At 37.4% G+C, this 23,202-nt stretch overlaps 1 protein-coding gene across 2 annotated transcripts in view; it reads right to left on the bottom strand.

The window, feature by feature from the left end:
- LOC150076458 ((E3-independent) E2 ubiquitin-conjugating enzyme UBE2O) overlaps nt 1-23,202 on the bottom strand; it is a 758,089-nt gene that overhangs the window by 591,870 nt on the left and 143,017 nt on the right. For both annotated transcript variants that reach the window (XM_090387793.1, XM_090387794.1), the window contains exon 6: nt 19,328-19,443. In XM_090387793.1, coding sequence (XP_090243919.1) covers nt 19,328-19,443 — 116 coding nt within the window. The remainder of the gene's footprint in view (nt 1-19,327; nt 19,444-23,202) is intronic.

Genomic DNA, 23,202 nt, shown 5'->3' with positions numbered 1-23,202 from the left:
TAGAGTAATACGCTTCATGTTTCTATTAGATAGCGTAGTATTGACATTTAATTAATTTAATTTATTGATTTTATTAATTTAAAGTATCACGCCCAAAACTAGAGCAGCAAAGCAACGGGCACAAAGTGGCAGGAGTGCTGTGACTCGTGGGAGAACTGAGGGGGGTGATTCTCCAACGCATCACAGCCTAAAAAAATGTGCAACTTGTGAAATGTTTGCCGAACTCTCTGGAACGGAACATGATATTGCCATGGGGGATTTCTTTGTGTGTGCGCGCAATGTAAGGAGTGTAAGGAAATCAGGCGAAAACTCAGCATTGTTATGGGCCTATATGAGAGTTTGAAGGACAGGGTGGATGCCCTCGAAAGATCTAAATTGAGGGCCCATCAGGCTCACAGCTGCCCACATCAATGCAGAGCTTGCACGTGGTCATCACGTGACACAGCAGCAACCCCCAAGGCAGAATGTGCTGGTCCCTCAGGAACTAGTAGTTGTTGGAGACTCTATTGTCAGGGAAACGGGAAACATGCTTTGTAAAAAGGATGGTGGAACAGGACCAAGGTATGTCTGCCAGGGGCAAAGGTTGATGACGTTGTAGAGCAGATATCATCTTTTAAGGGCACAATGATATTAAGAGTAGGAGATCGACAGAATTACTTAACAAGTACAGGTCACTGTTGAACAAAAGCCGAGAATTAGGGTTGAATTTGAAAGTGTCTGCAATTCTGCCCAGACACGATAGAAGGGAGTATATGACGAGAGCCTTGTCGATCAATTCGGCCCTGGAAAGAATGTGCAAGGCTCAAGGGGTAGAATTTTTTTTCAGCCTGGACTGTACTTGTTAACAGGAGAGACTGCTTCTATAGGGATGGGATACACTTAAATAGAAAGGGTGCAAGAATATTTGCTGATGCTATCGAGGCAGTGTTAGGTGGGTCGGAAAACTGATAGCTTGGGGGGATACAAGAACTAATAGTTTAATAGTAGCCATAGACAGAGGTGAAGTTGATTCTTGCACAACTTCTATTAGAATAATTAGCGACCTGGAGTGTGGAGTGTTGAGGGTTTCAGACACGGATGGCAGTCATCCTGAAATAGATGGGTATATGGGATGTGTTAGGATAACTAGGAATAGGAGTAGGAGCATGTATGCTTGCATGTATACCAATGCTAGAAGTATAGTAAATAAATTTGATGAATTTGAAGTGTTGGTCAAGACATCAAAGGCAGATACTGTTGGGATAGCAGAGACGTGGTGTCACACAGATATAAGGAATGCTGAACTGGAATTTGGGGAGTGCAATGTGTACAGAAAGGATAGACAGGACAGAAAGGGAGGAGGTGTTATGCTGTTAATTAAGAAAAACATAAAATCAAAAGAAGTGCATCCAGTTGATATAGATGAACAGTGCACTGTTGAGTCAGTTTGGTGTGACATAAGCACTGCGAAAACAAAAATAAGAGTAGGAGTGTGTTATAGGCCTAATGACTCGAATGAGTACAATGAACAATTGTACAGAGAAATAGAGTGGGCTAGTAAATCGGAATGTCTTATAATGGGGGATTTTAACTTATAATTAATTTATATTGACTGATCTAGTCAATGACCCAGATATTGACTGGAACTTGTGGGTTGGTCATTCACACACTAGTCAGACTTTTGTGGATTTATTGGATGATCGTTTTCTGCAGCAGCATGTTCGAGAGGCAACCAGAGAAAGTAATACACTTTATCTGGTTATCAGCAGTGATCATTCTTGTATTAAGAATTTGCGGATAAAGGAACCACTAGGTGGCAGTGATCACAGTGTACTGATGTGGGATTTACTTAAAGATTTAATTACCATCAGGGGTAAAGGAAAGGGTTTTTGCTTCCGTAAAGGTGAGTACAGTGGTCTCCGACAGTTTTTAAATTCTGTACAGTGGAATAAACTGGCGATGTTACCAACAGCAAATTCTAAGTGGGAAGCATTCAAGGAATTAATCGTGGATGCTACTAAAATTTCATACCTATAGAAATATTGTTCAAGGTTTAGGCCTAAATGGTTGTCTAATGAACTAATGAGACTCGCAACAGAGAAGAAAAATGCATGGGGTGGTAGATGACTTTCATCAACCGGTGAAATACCACCACTTTGCTTATTGGAGGCTTGAAGTGGTGAAACCCATGTTTAGTCTCTAGAGCAAAGTTTCCGGCATCCCCCTCCCCCATACTTCTCCTTCAACCCATGCACGGTACTAAGTACTATAGGTTTTGATACCTTTCGTGTTTGGGGTTTTTCATAAAAAAAACATATATATATATAAATTATCAAGCGACTGAGAAGCCTATGGCAGATATAAGCTAGTCTGTAATCAGGTAACAAAGGGGGTTAGGCAAGGGAAGACAGATTACGAGAAATCCTTGGCAAAAGATGCTAAGAAAAACAGCAAGGATTTCTTTACTTATATAAACTCTAAAAGGAAGGGGATGAATCTGATTGGTCCACTTGACATCGATGGTTCGACTGTTGATGATCCTGCTCAGATAGCAAACAAACTGAATGAATATTTTGCATCTACATTCACACATGAGGAATTATTAAGGTTTGAAAATGGCAGAAGGTTATCAAATTGTAGCAGGATACTTAATGATTTTGTAATAACTGAGAGCAAAGTGGAGGAGAAATTGTTGAAGTTAAACATAAGAAAGGCACCTGGGGTGGATGGGATCTATCCAGTTATATTAAAGGAGGCGGCAAAGCAACTAAGCAAACCCTTAGCCATAATTATGAGAGCATCCTTGGACTCAGGGGAGGTTCCCACGGACTGGAGATGTGCGAATGTATCTCCAATTCACAAAGGGGGATCGAAGGATGACACGAGTGATTACGGACCAGTTAGTTTAACTTAATGGCCTCCGTAGCCGAGTGGTCAGGATTGTTCAGATTACGAACCTAAGGTGGCATAAATTCAAATTAAGAAAAGACAGATGTTGAATAGATGTGCGGAAATTTGCCTTTAGCCCGCTGGTGGTTAATTGCTGGAACAAACTTCCATCTGTCGTTGTGGAAGTTGATAGGTTGAATAAATTTAAGGAGGAACTGGACAGGCATTTGGAGGGAATGGTGTGATTTTTTTTTTTTGGCTGATGCTGCATAAGCTCATACACTTGCTTTTTTGCATGACATGCCACTACTACTACTATTAATGATATTGATGTAGGTATTTCAAGTTTAATATCTAAGTTTTCTGATAACAAAAAGGCAGGCAGGGCAGGTTAATGACAATAATTAAGAGATGCTAATTCAACAAGACAGACTAATTAGATGGGCTGAGATATGGCAACTGACACTTAACACTGGAAAATGCAAAGGTTATACATGCGGTTAGCATTAATCATAGACTAAAATATCACTTAGTTACCACCAAAAAACTGCAATGTGATGCATGTAGATAATGAAAAGTGCTTTGGATTAACTCTATGATCTGTTATGAAGTTTTCTCAACAGTGTAAACAGGCAGCTAGGCCAGCTCACGGGATTTCTGTCAATGATGGATAGAAACTTTGTCAACAGAAATTAATGTTGTTGTTGTTATTTAAAAGCTATTGGCACAAGAGCAGCTTAGGCTATAATGCGCCGAGACTAAGTAGGAGAGTTTTGTATATCAGCATTTTTTCACTTTCCTTCTTGTCATTTAGGACAGAACCAAGATTCTGCTTTATATTCGTGTAGCTTCTCTATAAATAATATACTATTAATTTTATATGTTTTGAAAGTATCCAGTTAATTTAAGAAAGAAGAACATTTTGGTAATATTTGGCCGGTCATCTAAAATTAACATTAACATTGGCAAAGGCACATGATGCAAGAAAGCAAGCTTATATAGCATCAGCCAAAAAAAAACACTTATTTCACCCATCCACTCGCTCCAAATGTTTGTCAAGTTCTGCCTTGAATCTATTTAAGCTATCAATTTCTACAAAGACAGAGGAAGTTTGTTCGAACAATCAACCACCCGCTGGCTAAAGGCAAACTTCCGCACATCTGTCCTACAACCATCTTTCCTCAATTTCAATTTATGCCCTCTCAGGCGATTTATGCCCCATCAGCATTGAGCATGCTCAAACCATTCAAGGCTTTATACACCTCAATCAGATCACCTCACAGGTGCCTAGCCTCCAGACACTGTAATTTACAAAACTTAAGCCTTTCTTCATAAGAGCAACCCTTTGTTCCATTCACTAATCATGTTCCCCTTCTCTGTACTTTTTCCAATAGCTCTACATCCTTCTTAAAAACGAGGCCTCCAGACCTGTATACAGTACTCAAGGTGTGGCCTGACCATTGCCTTATACAAGGAGATAATCACCTCCTTATCCCTGCTAGAAAAATTCCTGTATATCATTGATAAGACACCATGAGCTACTCTTGCAGACGGTCTGCACTGCTCAGAAAATCTCTACCACTGTCAGTGTAGTACAACACAGTTGATACGTTACTCTGGGGTTACTGCTTCCCATAACGTTACTCTGGGGTTACTGCTTCCCATATGCAGTACTTTACATTTGTCAATATTAAACTTCAGTCTCAGCCCATCTGCTCAACTTTTCTAGATCCTGTAACAGCAGCTTAGTGTCATTAACAGCCCTGCTGACCTTTGTATCGTCTGAAAACTTGGCCATTAAGCCTGATATACCATCATCAATGAATACAGAAAATAACAATGGACCCAACATTGACTCCTGAGGGACTCGACTAATAACATTAGACCACGAAGGGCAGTGTCCATTTATTACCACTCTCTGTCTTCTCCGACTCAACCATCCCTTTATCCATAGCAGCAATTTGCCTCCAATGCCACACTGTTCCAACTTGTGCAGCAGCAGCCTTTCATGTGCAACAGTATTAAAGGCTTTTCTAAGATCCAAATATATGATATCAAAGTTATTCTTTGCATCCAGTTCCTTTGTGACTACATCATGGTATCCAATCAAATTAGTCAGACAAGACTTACCCTTAACAAACCCATGCTGTGTCCGCGCTATAACTGAAGTCTTGTCTAGATGATCCTGCAATGCTTCTTTAACCAGTGCCTCCATTAATTTCCCTGGAACAGAAGTTACACTAACAGGTCTGTAATTACCAGTGTCTCCCTTTGATCCTCCTTATCTGTTACCCCAACTGGACATATTATCTAGATGTTCTGGGGACAGAAACGTTTCACGTGAGCGGGTAGCTAATATCAGGGGAAAAGAGAGCATAAAAAACTTCAAGGGTTGTGTTAGGGTTGTTAAATATACAAGAACAGTAAATCTTAATTGTTTATACAGTAACGTTAGAAGTGTCGTCAATAAAATGAGCGAATTCGAACTGCTGGTTAAAACAAGTAACGCGGACATAATAAGGCTTACAGAGACGTGGTGCAACCCGGAAATTGTGGATGATGAGTTTAAGTACGGCTTGTATAATGTATTTAGGAAGGATAGGGTAGATAGAAGGGGTGGTGGGGTAATGCTTTTTATCAGGAGCAGCCTGAGTGCGACGATAGCTTTCCCGGATTCAGACATTTCACATGCTAGTATAGAGCCTATATGGTGTGAGATAGTTGGAAACAAAGGCATAATGCAAGTAGGAGTAATCTACAGACCAGGTGATTGTGAAGATTATGACAAAAGCCTCTACATTCAAATGGAATGGGCAAGTAAGCGTCAATGGCTTATTATGGGTGATTTCAGTTTGCCTCTAATTGATTGGAGTAAATGGGAAGGAAACTCAACATGGGGAACAAAATTTTTAAATCAACTAGATGACTGTTATTTGTATCAACATGTCAGGGAAAGTACTAGAGAAAAGAATATCCTAGACCTCATCATCACACATGAATCAGATGACATAACAGGGCTGACAGTAGAGGAACCAGTAGCAGGAAGTGATCACGGAGTTCTACGGTGGATGATGACGAGAGAGGTACCAGAAGTAAAAGGCAAAGGAATGGGTTTTAATTTCAGAAAAGGAAATTACGATGCCTTAAGGTACTACATGGCCTCTATTAACTGGGTAGATATCATACAGAAAATGAATACATTTGAACATTTGCCTTTAAAACATTAATCACAGATGCCTTGAATGCGTATATACCATTAACAAAATACTCCACGAGGAGGGTTCCAAGTTGGATGAATAGTGAAATTGCCACATTACTTGAGCAGAAAAAGGTGGCATGGAAAGGTTACAGAGCAATAAAAAGTACTGAAGCCTATAACAGCTACAAGGTGATGTGTAATAGAGCCACAGAAAAGGTTCGACAGGCAAAGGCAGTTTATGAGAAATCACTAGCAAACAGAGCAAAGAGGGAGGATAAAGAATTCTTCACATATATAAATGCCAAGAAGAGCAGGACAAACCAGATCGGACCTTTACGTAAGGGAAAGGGGATAGTATTAAATAAACCAGCTGCCATTGCAGATGAACTCAACAGTTATTTTGCATCGATATTTACAAATGAAAAACCTTTTGTGGCAATGGGAAATTGTGGGAGCGAAGTTAAAAAATATGTAATTAATAATATTGAAATTTCGCGAGATTATTTAATGAAAAAACTTTCGAGCCTACAGACAAGTAAGGCTCCTGGAGCTGATGGAATATACCCTATAATCTTAAGAGAGGTGGCAAGCGAGTGCATTGAACCATTGAGGCTAATTATGCGAGCATCGCTAGACTCTGGGGAGATTCCCTTGGATTGGAAAAGTGCAAATGTATCTCCCATACATAAGGGTGGCTCTAAAAGTGAAGTTGGAAATTATCGACCTGTCAGTCTGACTTCAGGAGTAGGGAAAATCATGGAGGCAATGATCAAGGGTGAAATTCAGGATCATTTGGATCTAATTGAAATTCTCAAGGATACTCAGCATGGTTTTGTAAAGGGAAAATCATGTTTAACAAATCTGGTTTGCTATTTCGAAAGGGTCACTCACGAGCTGGATTTAGGGAATAATTTCGACATTGTTTATTTAGATTTCAGCAAAGCTTTTGACTCAGTCCCACATGAGCGGCTGCTTTATAAGCTGGAACAGGTTGGAATCACTGGGAAAATCCTTAGATGGATAGAAGGATGGCTTCAGGGCAGGAGGCAGAGGGTTGTGATAAATGGCTATACCTCAGATTGGGTTGATGTAAGAAGTGGGGGTTCCCCAAGGATCAGTATTAGGGCCACTGTTGTTTTTAATTTTCATAAACGACTTTGACGAAGGGATAGAGGGCGTGATGTCTAAATTTGCAGATGATGTTAAAATTGGTAGAGTAGTTAATGATCACTGTCAAGCTGAGCTTCTTCAGAGAGACCTAGATAGACTTCAGGAATGGTCAGAAAAATGGCAGCTATGCTTTAATCCAACAGTAATCCAAAATAACTTATACACTTGGTGGAGTTCAATTAAACCCAGTACTGGAGGAAAGGGAGGAAACTCTCTGAGCATTGTAAACAGGTTGCAAGGAAGGCCCATGGTGTCCTATCGATGATCTATCGAACTTTTGCAAGTAGAGATAGGGACGTGATAATCCCATTATATAAGGCTTATGTTAGACCACACTTGGAATACTGTGTTCAAGTATGGAGACCGCACCTAAAGAAAGACATCGAGCTCCTTGAAAGGGTGCAAAGACGGGTAACTCGCCTGGTGAGATCGGCAAAAGGGCGTCCTTATGAAGAAAGACTTCGAATATGTGGGTTGCAGAGTTTGGAAACTAGACACCTTAGAGGAGATTTGATTGAGGTGTTTAAGGCTCTGAGAGGCATCAGTAAAATGAATGAGGACGAAATTTTGAAGATTATAAATGATGCTAGAACTAGGGGACATAAATTCAAGTTACGGGGGGAAATGTTTAGATTGGACTGCAGGAAGTTTTATTTTAGCCAGCGAGTTATAAATTACTGGAATAAGTTGCCTTAATGGGTGGTAGCAGCTGACAGTTTTGGGAAATTCAAAGGTCATCTGGATAGTACTTTCGGGTAAGGGAAGCGCATAGGATGATAGGTTTAATTTCCTTTTTTTTTTTATTAATTATTATTATTATTATTATTATTTTTTTTTTTTTTATCATTGTTTTGTTCGGATTTTTTTTTTTTTTTTGGCTGGTGCAGCATAAGCCATAGGCTTTCTTGCTGTTGTTGTTGTTTGTTTGGTTTTTAGGAGCATTAGCAACTAAGGCCATATTGCTCCGGGATATGCAGTGGTCATTCCCTAACCTTTCCGCATCCTCCGTATTTGGTGGTGACAGGCTCAAACCTCGGTCTAATCAAGAAGCGTGTGCTACGCACTGCTGCTGCTCCTTCCCACCTGGCTACGGAGATGCCTGGCTTTCTTGCACCATGCGGCCATTACTAATACTAATAATAATCTTGGAAGCTACTAGGCTTCACGTACTAACTAAGAAATATTGTTCAAGGTTTAGACCTAAATGGATGTCAGATGAACTAATGAGATAAATGACAGAGAAAAAAAATGCTTGGGATACATATAAATTAACACGTGACACAGAAGACTATGATAGATATAAGCTGATCTGTAACCAAGTTACAAAGGAGGTTAGGCAGGCGAAGGCAGATTACGAGAAATCTTTGACAAAGGATGCAAAGAAAAACAGTAAAGAGTTCTTTTCTTATGTAAACTCTAGAAGGAAGGGGATGAATCAGGTTGGTCCAATTGATATCGATGGTTCAACTGTTGATGATCCTGCTCAGGTAGCTAACAAACTAAATGAATATTTTGCATTGACATTCACACATGAGGGGTTATTCAGCGAGGGGAATGCCAGAGGTGTATTCAATTCTGGCAGTAAGCTAGATAATCTTGTAATAACCGAGAGTAAAGTGGAGGAGAAATTGTTGAAGATAAACACAAGAAAGGCACCTGGGGAGAATGGGATCTATCCAGTTATATTAAAAGAGGCAGCAAGGGAAGTAAGCAAACCCTTAGCCATAATTATGAGAGCTTCCTTGGACTCAGGGGAGGTACCCATAGACTGGAGATGTGCAAATGTGACCACAATTCACAAAGAAGGATCAAAGGCTGACACAAGTAATTATAGACCTGTGGGTTTAACTTCTGTTCCAGCAAAATTAATGGAGGCACTGGTTAAAGAAGCAGTGCAGGATCGTCGAGACAAGACTTCAGTTATAGCTTGGACACAGCATGGTTTTGTTAAGGGGAAGTCTTGCCTGACCAATTTGATTGGATACTATGATGCAGTCACAAAAGAACTGGATGCAGGGAATAACTTTGATATTATATACTTGGATCTTAGAAAGGCTTTTGATGCTGTTGCACATGGAAGACTGCTGCACAAATTGGAGAAGTGTGGCACTGGAGGCAAATTGCTGCTACGGATAAAGGGGTGGTTGAGGGAGAGAAGACAGAGAGTGGTAATCAACGGACATTGCTTATCGTGGACTAATGTTATTAGTGGAGTCCCTCAGGGGTCAGTGTTGGGTCATTATTGTTTTCTGTATTTATAAATAATATTGATGATGGTATATTAAGCTTAATGTCCAAGTTTGCAGATGATACAAAAGTTGGCAGGGTTGTTAAGGACACTACTGACCCTATGCTGCTGTAACAGGATCTGGAAAGGTTGAGCAGATGGGCTGAGAAGTGGCAAATGAAGTTTAACATTGACAAATGTAAAGTACTACATATGGGAAACAGCAACCCTAGAGCAACGTATCAACTCTGTGGTACTACACGGACAGTGGTAGAGAATGAAAAGGACTTGGGGGTAATTGTGCAAACAGATATGAAGTTCTCTGAGCAGTGCAGACAGGCTGCAAGAGTAGCTCATGGTGTCTTATCAATGATATACAGGAATTTTTCTAGCAGGGATAAGGAGGTGATTATTCTCTTGTATAAGGCGATGGTCAGGCCACACCTTGAGTACTGTATACAGGTCTGGAGGCCTCATTTCAAGAAGGATGTAGAGCTGCTGGAACGAGTACAGAGAAGGGCAACAAGGTTAGTGAATGGAACAAAGGGTTGCTCTTACGAAGAAAGGCTTAAGTTTTGCAAATTACAGTGTCTGGAGACTAGGCACCGGCGAGGTGATCTGATAGAGGTGTATAAATCCTTGAATGGTTTGAGCATGCTGCCTCTTGGGATTCTGCCTCTTGCTCAGAATAATCACCTGCAAATTGAAGAAAGACAGATGTAGGATAGATGTCCAGATTTTTTTCTTTAGCCAGCTGGTAGTTGGTTGGTGGAACAGACTTCCATCCCTTGTTGTGGAAGTTGATAGTCTAAATAAATTTAAGGCTCAGCTGGACAGGTATTTTGAATGAACGGAGTGGTGAAGTGAAAGTTTTTTTTTTCTCGCTGATACTGCATAAGCTTGCGTTCTTGCATCATATGCCTCTACTAATGCTAATGTCTTTTTAATTTTCCAATTTTTCCTGATAGCAAAGAATGAGCACTGACACCTATTTTTTTACAAAAAAAGAACTGGAAATAACCATTTATCAGAACACTCTGCCTCCTGCCCTGAAGCCATCCAGCTATCCATTTAAGGATTTTCCCTGTTATTCCAACCTGTTCCAACTTATAAAGTAACTGCTCATGTGGCACTGAGTCAAATGCTTTGCTGAAATTCAAATAAACAATGTTGAAATTATTCCTTAAGTGCAGCTCTTGAGTGACCCTGTCAAAATTGTTAACCAGATTTGTTAAACATGATTTTTCCTTTACAAAACAATGCTGCGTATCCTTCAGAATTCCATTTCTATCTAAATGATCCTGAATTCCACCCTTGATCATTGTCTCCAAGATTTTCCCTACTACTGAAGTTAGACTAACCAGCTGGCAATTTCCCACTTCACTCTTAGAATAACCCTTGTATTGGAATACATTCACTTTTCTAATGCAACGAAATCACTCCGAGTCCAGTAATGCTCTCATAATTAGCCTCAATGGTTCAATGCACTCACTTGCCGCCTCCCTTAAGATTATAGGGTAAATGCCATCAACCCCAAGAAGCCTTATTGGCTTGTAGGCTCGAATATTTTTTCATTAAATAAACATGCGAAATTTCCACATCATTAATTACATTTTTTTCAACTTCACTCCCATAATTTCTCATTGACATAAAGGGTTTTTCTTCTGTAAACATCGATGCAAAGTGACTGTTCAGTTCATCTGTGAATTCAGCTGGGGTATCAAATACTAATCCATGTCATTACATAAGGGTCCAATCTGGTTTGTCCTTCTCTTCTTTGCATTTATATATGTACAGAATCCCTTATCCCCCTCCCCCTCTTTGCTAGCAATTTCTCATAATCTGCCTTTGCCAGCCTAACCTTTTCAGTGGCATTAAAAAAAAAAAAGTTAAACTGCAGCCATTATCAACCCACTGCAGGATGAAAGCCTCAACAATTCACATTGAGGGAAATGGACCATAATTTGCCACACTGGTCCAGTGCGGGTTGGCAGATCGACCATATTTAGCAGTCAGGGGCTTGAACCCCGGTCTACTCAAGGAGTGTGTGCTACTGCACTCCTGCTCCTGACCACTCAGCTACGGAGGCCGGTAAGTGGCATTATTACAGATCAATTTGTAGCTGTTATAAGCTTCAGTACTCTTTATTGCTCTAACTTTTCCATGCTATCTTTTTCTGCTCAAGTAATTTGGCAACTTCATTATTCGTCCATCTTGGAATCCTCAGAAACACTTTCTATGGAATAATTTACCAATGGTGCAGCAAAAAGTTGTTGTTGTTATTTGGTTTTCAGGAGCATTAGCAACTAAGGCCATATTGCTCCGGGATATGCGGTGGTCATTCCCTGACCTTTCCGCATCCTCCGTATTTGGTGGTGACGGGTTCGAACCCCGGTCTAATCAAGAAGCGTGTGCTACGCACTGCTGCTCCTTCCCACCTGGCTACGGAGGCGCCTGCAGCAGCAAAAAGTATTGTGGTACCAATGGTGCCCTAGTTGAATCCCTTCATGGTCTTTCCACTTAACATCTATATTTGTCAGGAATATTTTCTCTTTTGTTATATAAATCTAATCAAATAATATTGTCTTTTTTATTTTTATTAATTTTTATTATTTGTTTATGATTTCTTGTGTCATCTCAGACCATTAGTTATTATTTATTCACAATTATTTGTTACAAAATTCGGCGAAGATAAAGAAAGCCAACACGAGAACGACAAGAAACATCTGATAACTTACGTGGAAAATTAGTTTCCTGAGGTGACACTCTAGCGCTGCTCGCTCGGTAAACAGACAATAGGTGTTATCAGTCTGGAGCAAAGTCGAGAACGATATATTGATTGACAGGTGGGCTTGGCAAACGATGTGCTGATTGGTACACGAACACAAAACAACACACGATACCATTGGTTTACTATCACTTTAGTAGTGCTCAGAAGTACTAATGGTAACTTGCCCTAACGAACGCTTTCATAATAGTGAATAAAGGTCAGGTTACCTCCACTTGAATCTCATGGGAGCTTGAACCCCTCCCAAAATGGAGGGGGGCAACCTAACCTTTTTTCTTTAGAATCATGGATGGACTAGCGCATAAATTGTTTATTAACAAAATATTATTTTTTTATTACTATACTTTTATTTTTAAGGTCAGGTTACAAAATATAACGAAAAATAAAGAAACCTTTTCCTTTTTTCGTAACCAAACCTAAATCAACAGTATAGTCAAAACACTCATGAACTCCAAAAATCTGCTTTTAATAATGAGAAAAAAACATAATGAAGAACATAAAAATGAACAGAACGAAACTTAATTTAGTTTTCATCAAAAAATCGACCAACATTTTATTTCACTTAATTTCTTTCATCTTTAAAAGATTCATCACTACTATTACCTGTTTACTGTTCATCACAAAACTATTATGCACCATTCTTTACTCATAAATACACATTATAATGCCAACCAATCACTACACAGTAGCTTGTCATCTGTCGTGCCCACCACCAATCATTTCATCATTTGCCACGCCTACCTGTCTGTTTGTTTGTTATTTGGTTTTTAGGGGCATTAGCAACTAAGGAACTAAGGCCATATTGCTCTGGGGATATGCGGTGGTCATTCCCTGACCTTTCCGCATCCTCCATATTTGGTGGGCATGGGCTCGAACCCCGGTCTAATCAAGAAGTGTGAGCTACGCACTGCTGCTCCTGCCCACCTGGCTACAGAGGTGCCTGCCTACCTGTCAATCAATATATCCTTCTCGATTCCGGCTCCAGACCAATAACACCTACCGTCCGTTTACCGAGCAAGCAGCGCTAGTCCAGTGTCGGGAAACTAATTTTCCGTGTAAGTTATCCGACGTTTCTCGTGTTGGCTTTCTTTACCTTAGCCCAAAATTCTACATTTTGTTTTACATATAGACTTTAATCGGGGGACTATTATGTATGTTTTATTGAATAAAATAAAGAAACAAAGCCACTACTCTTTGTAATGTAATGTGATGAGTGGGTTTGGTTTCTGGCTTTCTTACTGTTTAATATTTATTAATGATAATGATGTACGAATTTCAAGTTTGGTGTCTAAATCTGGTGATGATACAAAGCTGGGAAGAATAGTTAATGACAGTAACCAGGACAGATTACTTTAAGAAGGTAGATAAAATATGCAAATGAACTGAAAAATGACAGTCGAAGCTTAACATTGATAAATGCAAGATGTTGTATTTGGATAGCATTAAACTGGGAATAACATACAATTCAAGTAGTAGACAATTCAAAGTAGTTCATAAGGGAAAAAAGATCTATGGGTAATTAAACAGTCTGACAGGAAATTCTCTATGCAGTGAAAAGAGACTGCTGGAACAGCTCATGGGGGTTCTGTCAATGATATACAAGAATATCATTGCTATTCATTGATTATTATTACATTCGAATTGATTAATTGATTTGAATATTCATTGATATAATTGACTGTCAATGATATACATGAGCAAAGACTATGTCAAAATAGCAAACAAACAAAAGCAATGTCAATCAGCAGAGACAAAAAGATGATTATTCCCCTGTATAAAGCAATGATCAGACCACATCTGGAACACTCGATACAGGACTGTAAATCGCATTTTAGATCTGAATGAAGATCTGTTAGAAAAGCTGCAATGCAGATAAGAGTAACAAGATTAGTCAGTGGAAGTTGGTGGCATAAAAGGATATTCTTAATAAGAAAGATTGGAGTTCTGTCAACTGAAGTCTCCGTAAACTGGGCACTATGTGTTGACCTAGTTGAAGTGTATAAGGCTTTAAAAGTATTAAGAAAACTAAATGTTGATAGCATTTTGCCTCTTTCTCAGATAGCAAATACAGGGGATATAAACTTAAAAAGGGATGACTGCAAAATAGATATCTGTAAATTTACATTCAACTAGAGATTAACTGATTAATTAACTGAATTTTCACAGTGCTGTGGAAGTGGATAGCTTGAATGAATTTAAAGGTTGGCCAAATTATTAGAAGGAACTGGCAAATGAAGTGGGTTGACTTATTTTTTGGCTAATGCTGCATATAAGTTTTGCTTCCTTGCATAATATTGCCAATACTAAAATCAAGGTTTGTACAAATGTCACAAAAATCAAAACAAGATTTTTCCTGTAATTGCAAAAACAATATAACGAAAAGCTGTTTTCTGTAACAGTAAGGATCTGCTTCACATAAAGTTTTCCCCAAATTGCATTATTTTAAAGTTACAAATGGCTTTTTAATTAGTATGTACATGGTTTATTTAAACAAATAAACAATGTTAATGCACTCTATAACATTAATGAATTATATTAGCAAATATATATCAGTATTATGTATTTATTATGCATGTAATATGTATTTAATATGAAGCTAGAATAAATTTTTAGTTTTTCAAAAATTCAATTAGAGTTGTTTTCTGTTCTGTCATTTAGCAACAAGTTATAACTAAATCATATTCATTAATTTCTCAACATGCTCATAAGTTGCCTTGGTATTGCATCACTGTTTCTATCATTTTATGATAGGGTATAGTGTGACTTTAAATATTTAATTACATAATAGTAGGAAGGGTCAAAGTCACTTTTAGAAAAGTATTACGGAGAAACAAGTATATTCTGTGAGTAGCATCAAATATAAATACAATTTTGTTACTGTTTAGAGCAGGGGTCCCCAACCTTTTAAAGAAGCTGGCCACATATGAATTTTTGAAATATTTGGCAGACCATAGAAAATTCCTAATTACTAAAAACTACATTCTCTGCATAACTTTAATGTTATGCAGAGAAACAAATTTTATACCTACCTATATCTTCAAAAATAAATCGATGGATATGTAATATAAAATATACCAGTTTTTTTATATCAAATTTTAATTATTACTTAGTTATTGTACTAATCACAAAAATGCAGTCAGTAATACAACAAAATTAATTATTACTTTGTTATTGTACTAATCACAAAAATACTGTTGGTACTACAAAATTATAATTAATGCGGTTGCAGAGTGCGATTAAGTTTCGTAATATTGGGTTTTAAAGTACTAGTTCCAATTCTTAAAATGTCATGTAAAATTTGGGTCAGTTAGACGTGTATTTTTGATTTTACACATTTCATTTTTGAAAAGGTTTGCTCACATATACATGTAGTTCCAAAAATTGATATAACCTTTCTTGCAAAATTTTTAATGTTTGGATAATCTGACTCAGATAATGTCAGTGTCGAGCTATAGTGGGCTCGCGAGAGCCCATTGTTATTTTTTTTGAAAATCTGTTGTTGAGTCCATTGTTGAGAGGGTCATTTATTTTACCAATGGAATCCTGAATGCAATTATTGAGTATCTAAAGCCGAAACTATGGTGGGGCGAGCAGGGCCGCTTTCCTAGCATTAATTTTTACACATTCACTTATACGTTTCTAAACGACCTAGGAACATTTGAAACATTCACTTATACGCATGGTTAAAGGGATAATAAGCCACATCTGTCCACACCCCCCCGAATCCACCCCTACTCAAGATACTATACTGGTCACGAAAAATGTGCCACACACTTAATCACACTATTAGTAGTGCGAGCGTGAGAAGCGCCTCTGGTGGAAGCCACGGATTGCGTCACTTCCGTGATCGATCAAATTTACTAAGTAGAAAGTCGGAAAAACTGCGAGCCCATTGTTAAAATATTCACAGCTCACCACTGGATAATGTTGAATAAAATTGAATTAGATTTTCATTTTCAAATAGTGTATTCAGTGCATCATTAGATTGAAGGTCTACCGACTCTAATTGTAAATTCTCATCAACATTGTTGACAGGTACGTGAAACAGATTTTGAAAAAGTTCAAACAACTTTGAATTTTTGTTTTTAAATCAGCAAATCTAGCTGCAAAATTTTCCTTCAGCAAACTATGGTTTTGAACAAAATTTTCATTGGAAAAATTACAACTAGGAATATTTTTAGATAAATTATTGCAACATGGAAAATGTGAAAAATTATTCCAAAGTAGTTGACTTTTAAATAACTCCACTTTTGTTTCAAATGCTTTGACATTATAATACAATTCACTGACAAGTTTGTCTCATCCTTGCAGTTTCATATTAAGAAAATTCAGGTGTTCACATACACTGATGAGCCATTATGACCACCCACCTGATATGATATTGGTCCTCCATGCGCAGCCAAAACAGCTCGTACCCGGTAAGGCATGGATACTACAAGATTTCTAAATGTGTCTTGTGGTATCTGGTACCAACATGTAACCAACAGATTCTTTAACTCCTGTAAAGTCTGTGGTTGAGACGTCGCAGATCGGAGTTATTGTTCCAACACAATCCACAGATGCTCGATGGGATTGATGTTTGGGGAATTTGGGGGCCAGGGCAATACCTGGAAGTCTTCCTCATGTTCCACGAAGCAGTCTCGAACAATCCGGGCAGTGTGGCATGGCGCATTATCCTGCTGAAAGACAGCACTGCCAGACGGGAAGACCGTTACCACAAAAGGGTGTACCTGGTCAGCAATGATGTTTAGGTAGGGGATAGAAGTCAGGGTGCTCAGCACATGGATGACTGTACTCAGGGTATCCCAGCAGAACATTGTCCACAGCATGACACTGCCACCACTGGCTTGTTTTCATCCCATGGTGCATCCAGGCACCATCGCACTTCCCCAGGTAAACGATGCACACGTACCTGGCCGTCCACATGGTGCAACAGGAAACATGATTCATTGGACCAGACGACTTTCTTCCAATCACTCAAGGTCCAGTTTCGACGCTCACATGCCCACTGTAGGCACTGTCACCAGTGAATCGTGGTTAGCATGGGCACTCGGAGCGGCCTGCAGCTATGCAGCCCCATTTTCAGCAGGGTTCAATGTACTATGTGTTGTGACACATTACTCCCATCACCAGTATTCCAATTACTGGCGAGTTGTGCAACAGTCGCCCTTCTGTTGCCACGTACCATCCGGGAGAGCCTTCGCTCACCTTTAGCATCGATGAGCCATGGTTGTCCAACACCTCACTGGCGGTCGTAGGCTCCCCCTCCTCAGACCACTTTCAGTAGGTACAAACCATGGCTGACCATGAGCACCCCACCAGCCATGCTGTTTCAGATATGCTCTGACCCAGTCATCTAGCTATTACAATTTGGGCTTTTTCAAACTCGCTTAAGTCAGCTGCCTTTCCCATCTGAAGAACAAGAGTAACATTGATTAACAGAGCTCAGTATCAGGTGTTTTTTATACTATGTCCCGACCCGCACCATAGTTGCTTCGATTTGCATAACGACTCGCTGTTCATAAAGTTTTGGCTCATCGATGTACATCTGTTAAAAAGGCAAGGTTCCACAACCATTTGAGATCTGACAGTTCCAGAACAGGTTTCAATTTTTCGTTCATAAATAGATCTAGTTCGATCCTAAGTTCAAAAAATCACTTCATCACGTTACTGCCACTTAACCATCATACTTTACTATAGTACAAAAAATCACCATATTCAGCCTCAACTGTTCCAAGAAAACTTTTGAATTGCCGATAATTCAGACCAGTCTTGCGAATAAAATTTACTGTTGATATTACAGTTGACATGACTGAATATACGCCCAAATATTTTCTGCACAAAGACTGTTCGTGAATTATACAATAAAATTGCATTGATTTTTTAATATTTTTACTCTCAAGATATTTATGAAGCTGATTGATGAACCCAATTTTAGTACCGACCATATTTTTAGCACCATCCATCATAATCGCTGATAGCAAATCCCAATTCAATTTGAGGTCGTCAATTGCTTCTGACACATTCAAAAATATATTTTCACCTGTTGTTGTATCTTTCAAGCTTTTTAATGCAGCTAAATATATACAAGTAAAAATCTTCAGTTACTGCAAAATTTTGATTTCCACCCCGGATATAAATTAGTAATCGAACTGTATGGCTTGTATCTTCACTCTCATCAATTGCTATTGAAAAATGTGTGAATTCACAAACTTTTTTCTACGAGTTTATTTTGAACATCAGCTCCTAAATCTTCAATTCTTCTTGTTACATTTGATGAAGATATATTTACAGATGCAAAATTCTTAACTTTCTCGCAATTGCCAAACAAATTTGTTTTACAAATTCTCCATCTGTAAAGATCCTTCCTTCTTCGGCAATGATTTGGGGGGGCTCGAATACTAGCTCTAACTGCAGATAAATTTTAATGAGTAAAAGTTCTAATCTTTTATTATTGAGTTTGAAAAGTTTGGATTAGTTCTTGGAGTTTTTTCTGCCACAAAGCTCCTTGAAATTTATCATAATTTGAGGCATGTTTTGCAGTGTAGTGATGTTTCACATTATATTCCTTGAACACCGACAAGGCTTCATTGCAAATAAGATATGTGCAAGTATCACTGAGCAGTGCAAAAAAGTAATTAATTGGCCACCACTCAATAAAAATACGACACTCAGCATCAACTTTTCTTTTTTTTGACATCAACTTTGACATGATTTTTATAGGGCCACTAGAATAAAAAAAATACTCGTGAATGTTGAAGTAGGTAAGCACTGATATGTCTTAAAATTTTATGATATACTTTAACATAAAGGTTATTATTATATTCATTATCACTCTTATATCACGTGAAATTAATAATATAGTTTATTAGGCTGTTTGCCTAATAACACACTGCTGCTCCTTCCCACCTGGCTACGGAGGCGCCTTTATTATGATCTAATATAAACATTAATTTTCACAATCTAATTGAAATATCCATGGGCCTGTTAAAATTCTTGAGCACTTTGGGGACACCTGGTTTAGAGTAATTTTATTATCATTATACAATATGCCAAATAATGATTAAATTCTAACCGTTTCAAATCATCACCAGAAATGCAATACTCGGGTTGCTCCATTTCAGAAGATGTGTTACCTCCTTCGCAATAAGCACGGCATACCCACTGAACACTCAAAGATACAATATTTACCTAAAAATACAAAAACACAATCAAATGAGTTTTAAGAGCAGTGCTTCAATATAGCAGTGCTTGGAAAACTATACACTATTTATTTGCACTGCACATATTGTTCATATACCATTCTACTAGTGTATTGATAATATTCAAAAGATATAAAAAAGAAGCCAGTATTTATTTATATGATTTTTTTAAATTTTATTTTTTTAAGGAGAAATATGATGGGCTACCATCACAGTTCTCATAAAAAATATACTAAAATATTAAAATGCTCTCTACTTGCTTATATGACAGTTCAAGTTTGTTTGTTTTAAGTATAAATCATGGCATAATGAATGCAAGTATATTTTGCTATACATCCAGTTTGACATAACTGTAAATGGTATCTGGATAATGAATAACAAATCATACAACATTCCCAAATAACTCTTTTCAAATAAAAGTCTGACTGAAATAAAAAAAAAGTATTAGTTGATGCTTTAGCAAAAATATGTAATCTTCATGTGAATCAGATTTCAGCAGTACATTTTCTCTTCAAAGACAGATGGGCAATTCTTAAGCTATTTAAGCTACTTTCATATGTTGATGAATGCCATCATAAATTATCTGTTTCCATAAGTTTTTTAAGCATAAAATATTTATGCTTATTAATTCTGAACACTCATTTTGAACCCTTTTCAAACAAGGCATTAGATTGTTAAAAATGTTAATTTTTATTTTATAAATGGTGAATGAAAATGCAAAAGGTATTAGAACTTATAGCACTTTAGTCTAATATATGGGGGTGAAGAATGCCATTGGAGTTGAATTTCTGTAGATTGTAACCTGCAGGAAATTAATATTGGTATGGAAACATGATATATAAAAAGAAAATGTTTTAAAAAATCCAAAAAAATAAATAAATAAATAAAATTTACTTAATTACTCATTCCTTCTAATAACTCATCCAAATTGCCCACTTTCACAACGCTAGGTGGAAGGTTATTCTAACAATCAATAATATTTGGTTGAATACAAATTTCCATACATCTATTCGGCAAATACACTTTTCAATTTAAATTTATGTCTACCTGTGTATTTCATATGTGTTTCATCTGAGAAAGAGTAAAAATGCCATCAGCTTTTAGTGTACTAAACCCTTTTATTGCCTTATAGATTTTGGTTCAGTCACCACACAGATGGTGATCAAATTGAAGTGTATAAATGAATTGCAGATGACTAGTTTTCAGAGATTTATATTTAGAGAACTCCGGTCTTTCTTATTGATAAAAACATCATTTCATGCCCAAACTAACCTTGTTTCGCTTCTCGGTACCATTTTCAACAGATCCACATCATTCCTAAAATGAGATTTAGACTTATATGCAGTATTCCACTTATGGAATACTGCATATAAGTCTGAATCTCTAATAATTGCTTTATACAATGGGATAATCACCTCTTTGTCCATGATGGCAAAGATCCTGCATAACATTGATGGAATCCTATGGGTTGTTCTAGCAGCCTTTCTTTTTGCACTGCTCATCAGAGAATTTCATGTCAGACTACACAACTATGCATAGGTTTTTTTTCATTATCAAATACCTTGGATCCGGTGATACTTACATGCTATGTTATTCTAGGATTACTGCTACCCAAACACAGAACCATTCAATAATGTTAAACCTAAATTGCAATTTTTCAACCCTTCTGCTTAATTTATCTAGATCTTAAGTAGTATCCACAATTACTGTCATTAACCACCTTTTTATCATCAGCAAACTTATATATCAAACTTAATATAGCTATATCAATATCATTAATAAATACAGTTCAATCTTGATATAATGTCGGTGTCGGGTGACAACTTTAATACACACTTTATAAGTTCACTATCACTCTGACATTCTAACCATGCCATCACTTCATTAATGTTTTCAAGCATTTTGTTAATTTCTGGTGCTTTTTCCTTACATGAGTCATCCACATTATCTTCTGAATCACTCCCTGTGTCACTAGACTTCTGTTCGTTGACTGTCTTCCGACTGTTCAGAGGCTGCGAATTTTTACTTGTTCAGGTAACATGCAACTGGAGCATCTGCATCCACCCAAATCCAAGCAGCCTCAATCCAAATATTCTGAAAATGCTGCTAATTCAAAGTTATTATGAATGATCTCATTTTTTCCAATACATTTTTTCCAGCAAGTTTAAACTGCTGTTGAGCTTAATTTCACCCATACTAATCCAATATTGTATTCAGTGTTAATGTTTTCAGAAATTCTAGAACTTGAATTTCCAAGCTCACAGCAAGTAGCTCACTATGATAGTAGGCATTGAAGGCTTGAATAATGTCCTGATACATAGGCTGAATTAGTGCAATTGTGTTCCTTGGAAGAAATGCAACTCTGATCTTGCCATCTTTCAATCTCTGGACATCAGCCAAAGGATGAGCTGGACAGTGATCCAACAGTAACAGATCCTTGTTTTCAAGATTTTTGAAAAATCTTGTGGCATCTCACTGATAGTACAAACTCGCCTTCAGACCACAAAGGAAAAATGTCACTTATCATCCAAGCATTGGAGCCATTTTTATAAATTGCAGGTAAAGATTTCATGTTGACATACTTAAAACACTAAGGACTTCATCTTTTACTAATGCACAATGGCTTTTCCTTGTGATTTCCAGTCTTGTTTGCACACAATACTGCTCTCTTTGTTAGTTTTCATTTCTGCTTTTGTTGGTGTCTTTTATCCAGTGACTTGCCGGGTAAAAGTTTATAGTACAGAAATGTTTCGTTACAGTTGTACAACTGTTCATCTTGAATCACATTATGCAGAAATTCAGGAAACATTCTGCTGCTGTAACATCACCAAATTCAGATTTGCCTAAAGACTAACCTGGGATATCCCATAACAAGACTTCTATCTCCAAAGCCACCCTTCACAAGCTTTGCCCCGTGGAGGCAGACAGGCACCCAGTAGTTTGTATTTTACTCTTGCAGGTTCTGCCACCTAATTTCCTGAGATTTCAGTGGGAAAAAAAAAAAAAAAAAAATTATGTGTATTCGCATAGTGGGATTAGAACTAAGATTTAAAAGGCCGAAAATATTGGTGGGCGAAAGTAATTTAGACGATGTAGTTGTAGTTTGATTTGGAAAGTGTAACTGAAGGCTGGGGGAGATAGGCAGAAGATAGAATCAATAGGCAAGACGACTCCAGATATCATAGTGTGCATAGTGTTAGGGTCAGGTGCCATATGTACGCTGTGAAGATATACAGTACTCCTGTAAATGCCAGAAAGGTCTTGTGTGTTGAATGTGTAGTTTTGTGTTGGGTTCTGTTGTGGTCCTGGCATTTGGCCACGGGGCCCCCATTGGGACCCCATGTTGCCCGCACACACACCACTAGGTGGTAGCCAGACTGTCCATTTTTCTCTGGCTAGTCTCCGTCAGAGTTGTCTGCACTTCCTGAGCACAGACCAAGTTAAAAAAAAAATAAAATAATAATAATAATAAAATATAAAAAATAATAATAATAAAATATAAAAAATAATAATAAATAAACAAAAATAATAATGAATAAAAATATAGTAATTGATAATAATAATAATAATAATAATAATAATAATAAATAATAATAATAATAATAATAATAATTAATAAATAATTATAATGATAAATAAATATAATAATAAATAAAAATACAATAATAATAATAAATAAATAAATAATAATAATAATAATAATAAATTAATAAAAAATAAACGATAATAGAAAAAATAAAATAAAATA

Source organism: Mastigoproctus giganteus, chromosome 13 (assembly GCF_048544385.1).
Source record: "Mastigoproctus giganteus isolate SK-2022 chromosome 13, ASM4854438v1, whole genome shotgun sequence".
Taxonomy (NCBI): domain Eukaryota; kingdom Metazoa; phylum Arthropoda; class Arachnida; order Uropygi; family Thelyphonidae; genus Mastigoproctus; species Mastigoproctus giganteus.
This window is presented reverse-complemented; position numbering and strand designations above follow the sequence as displayed.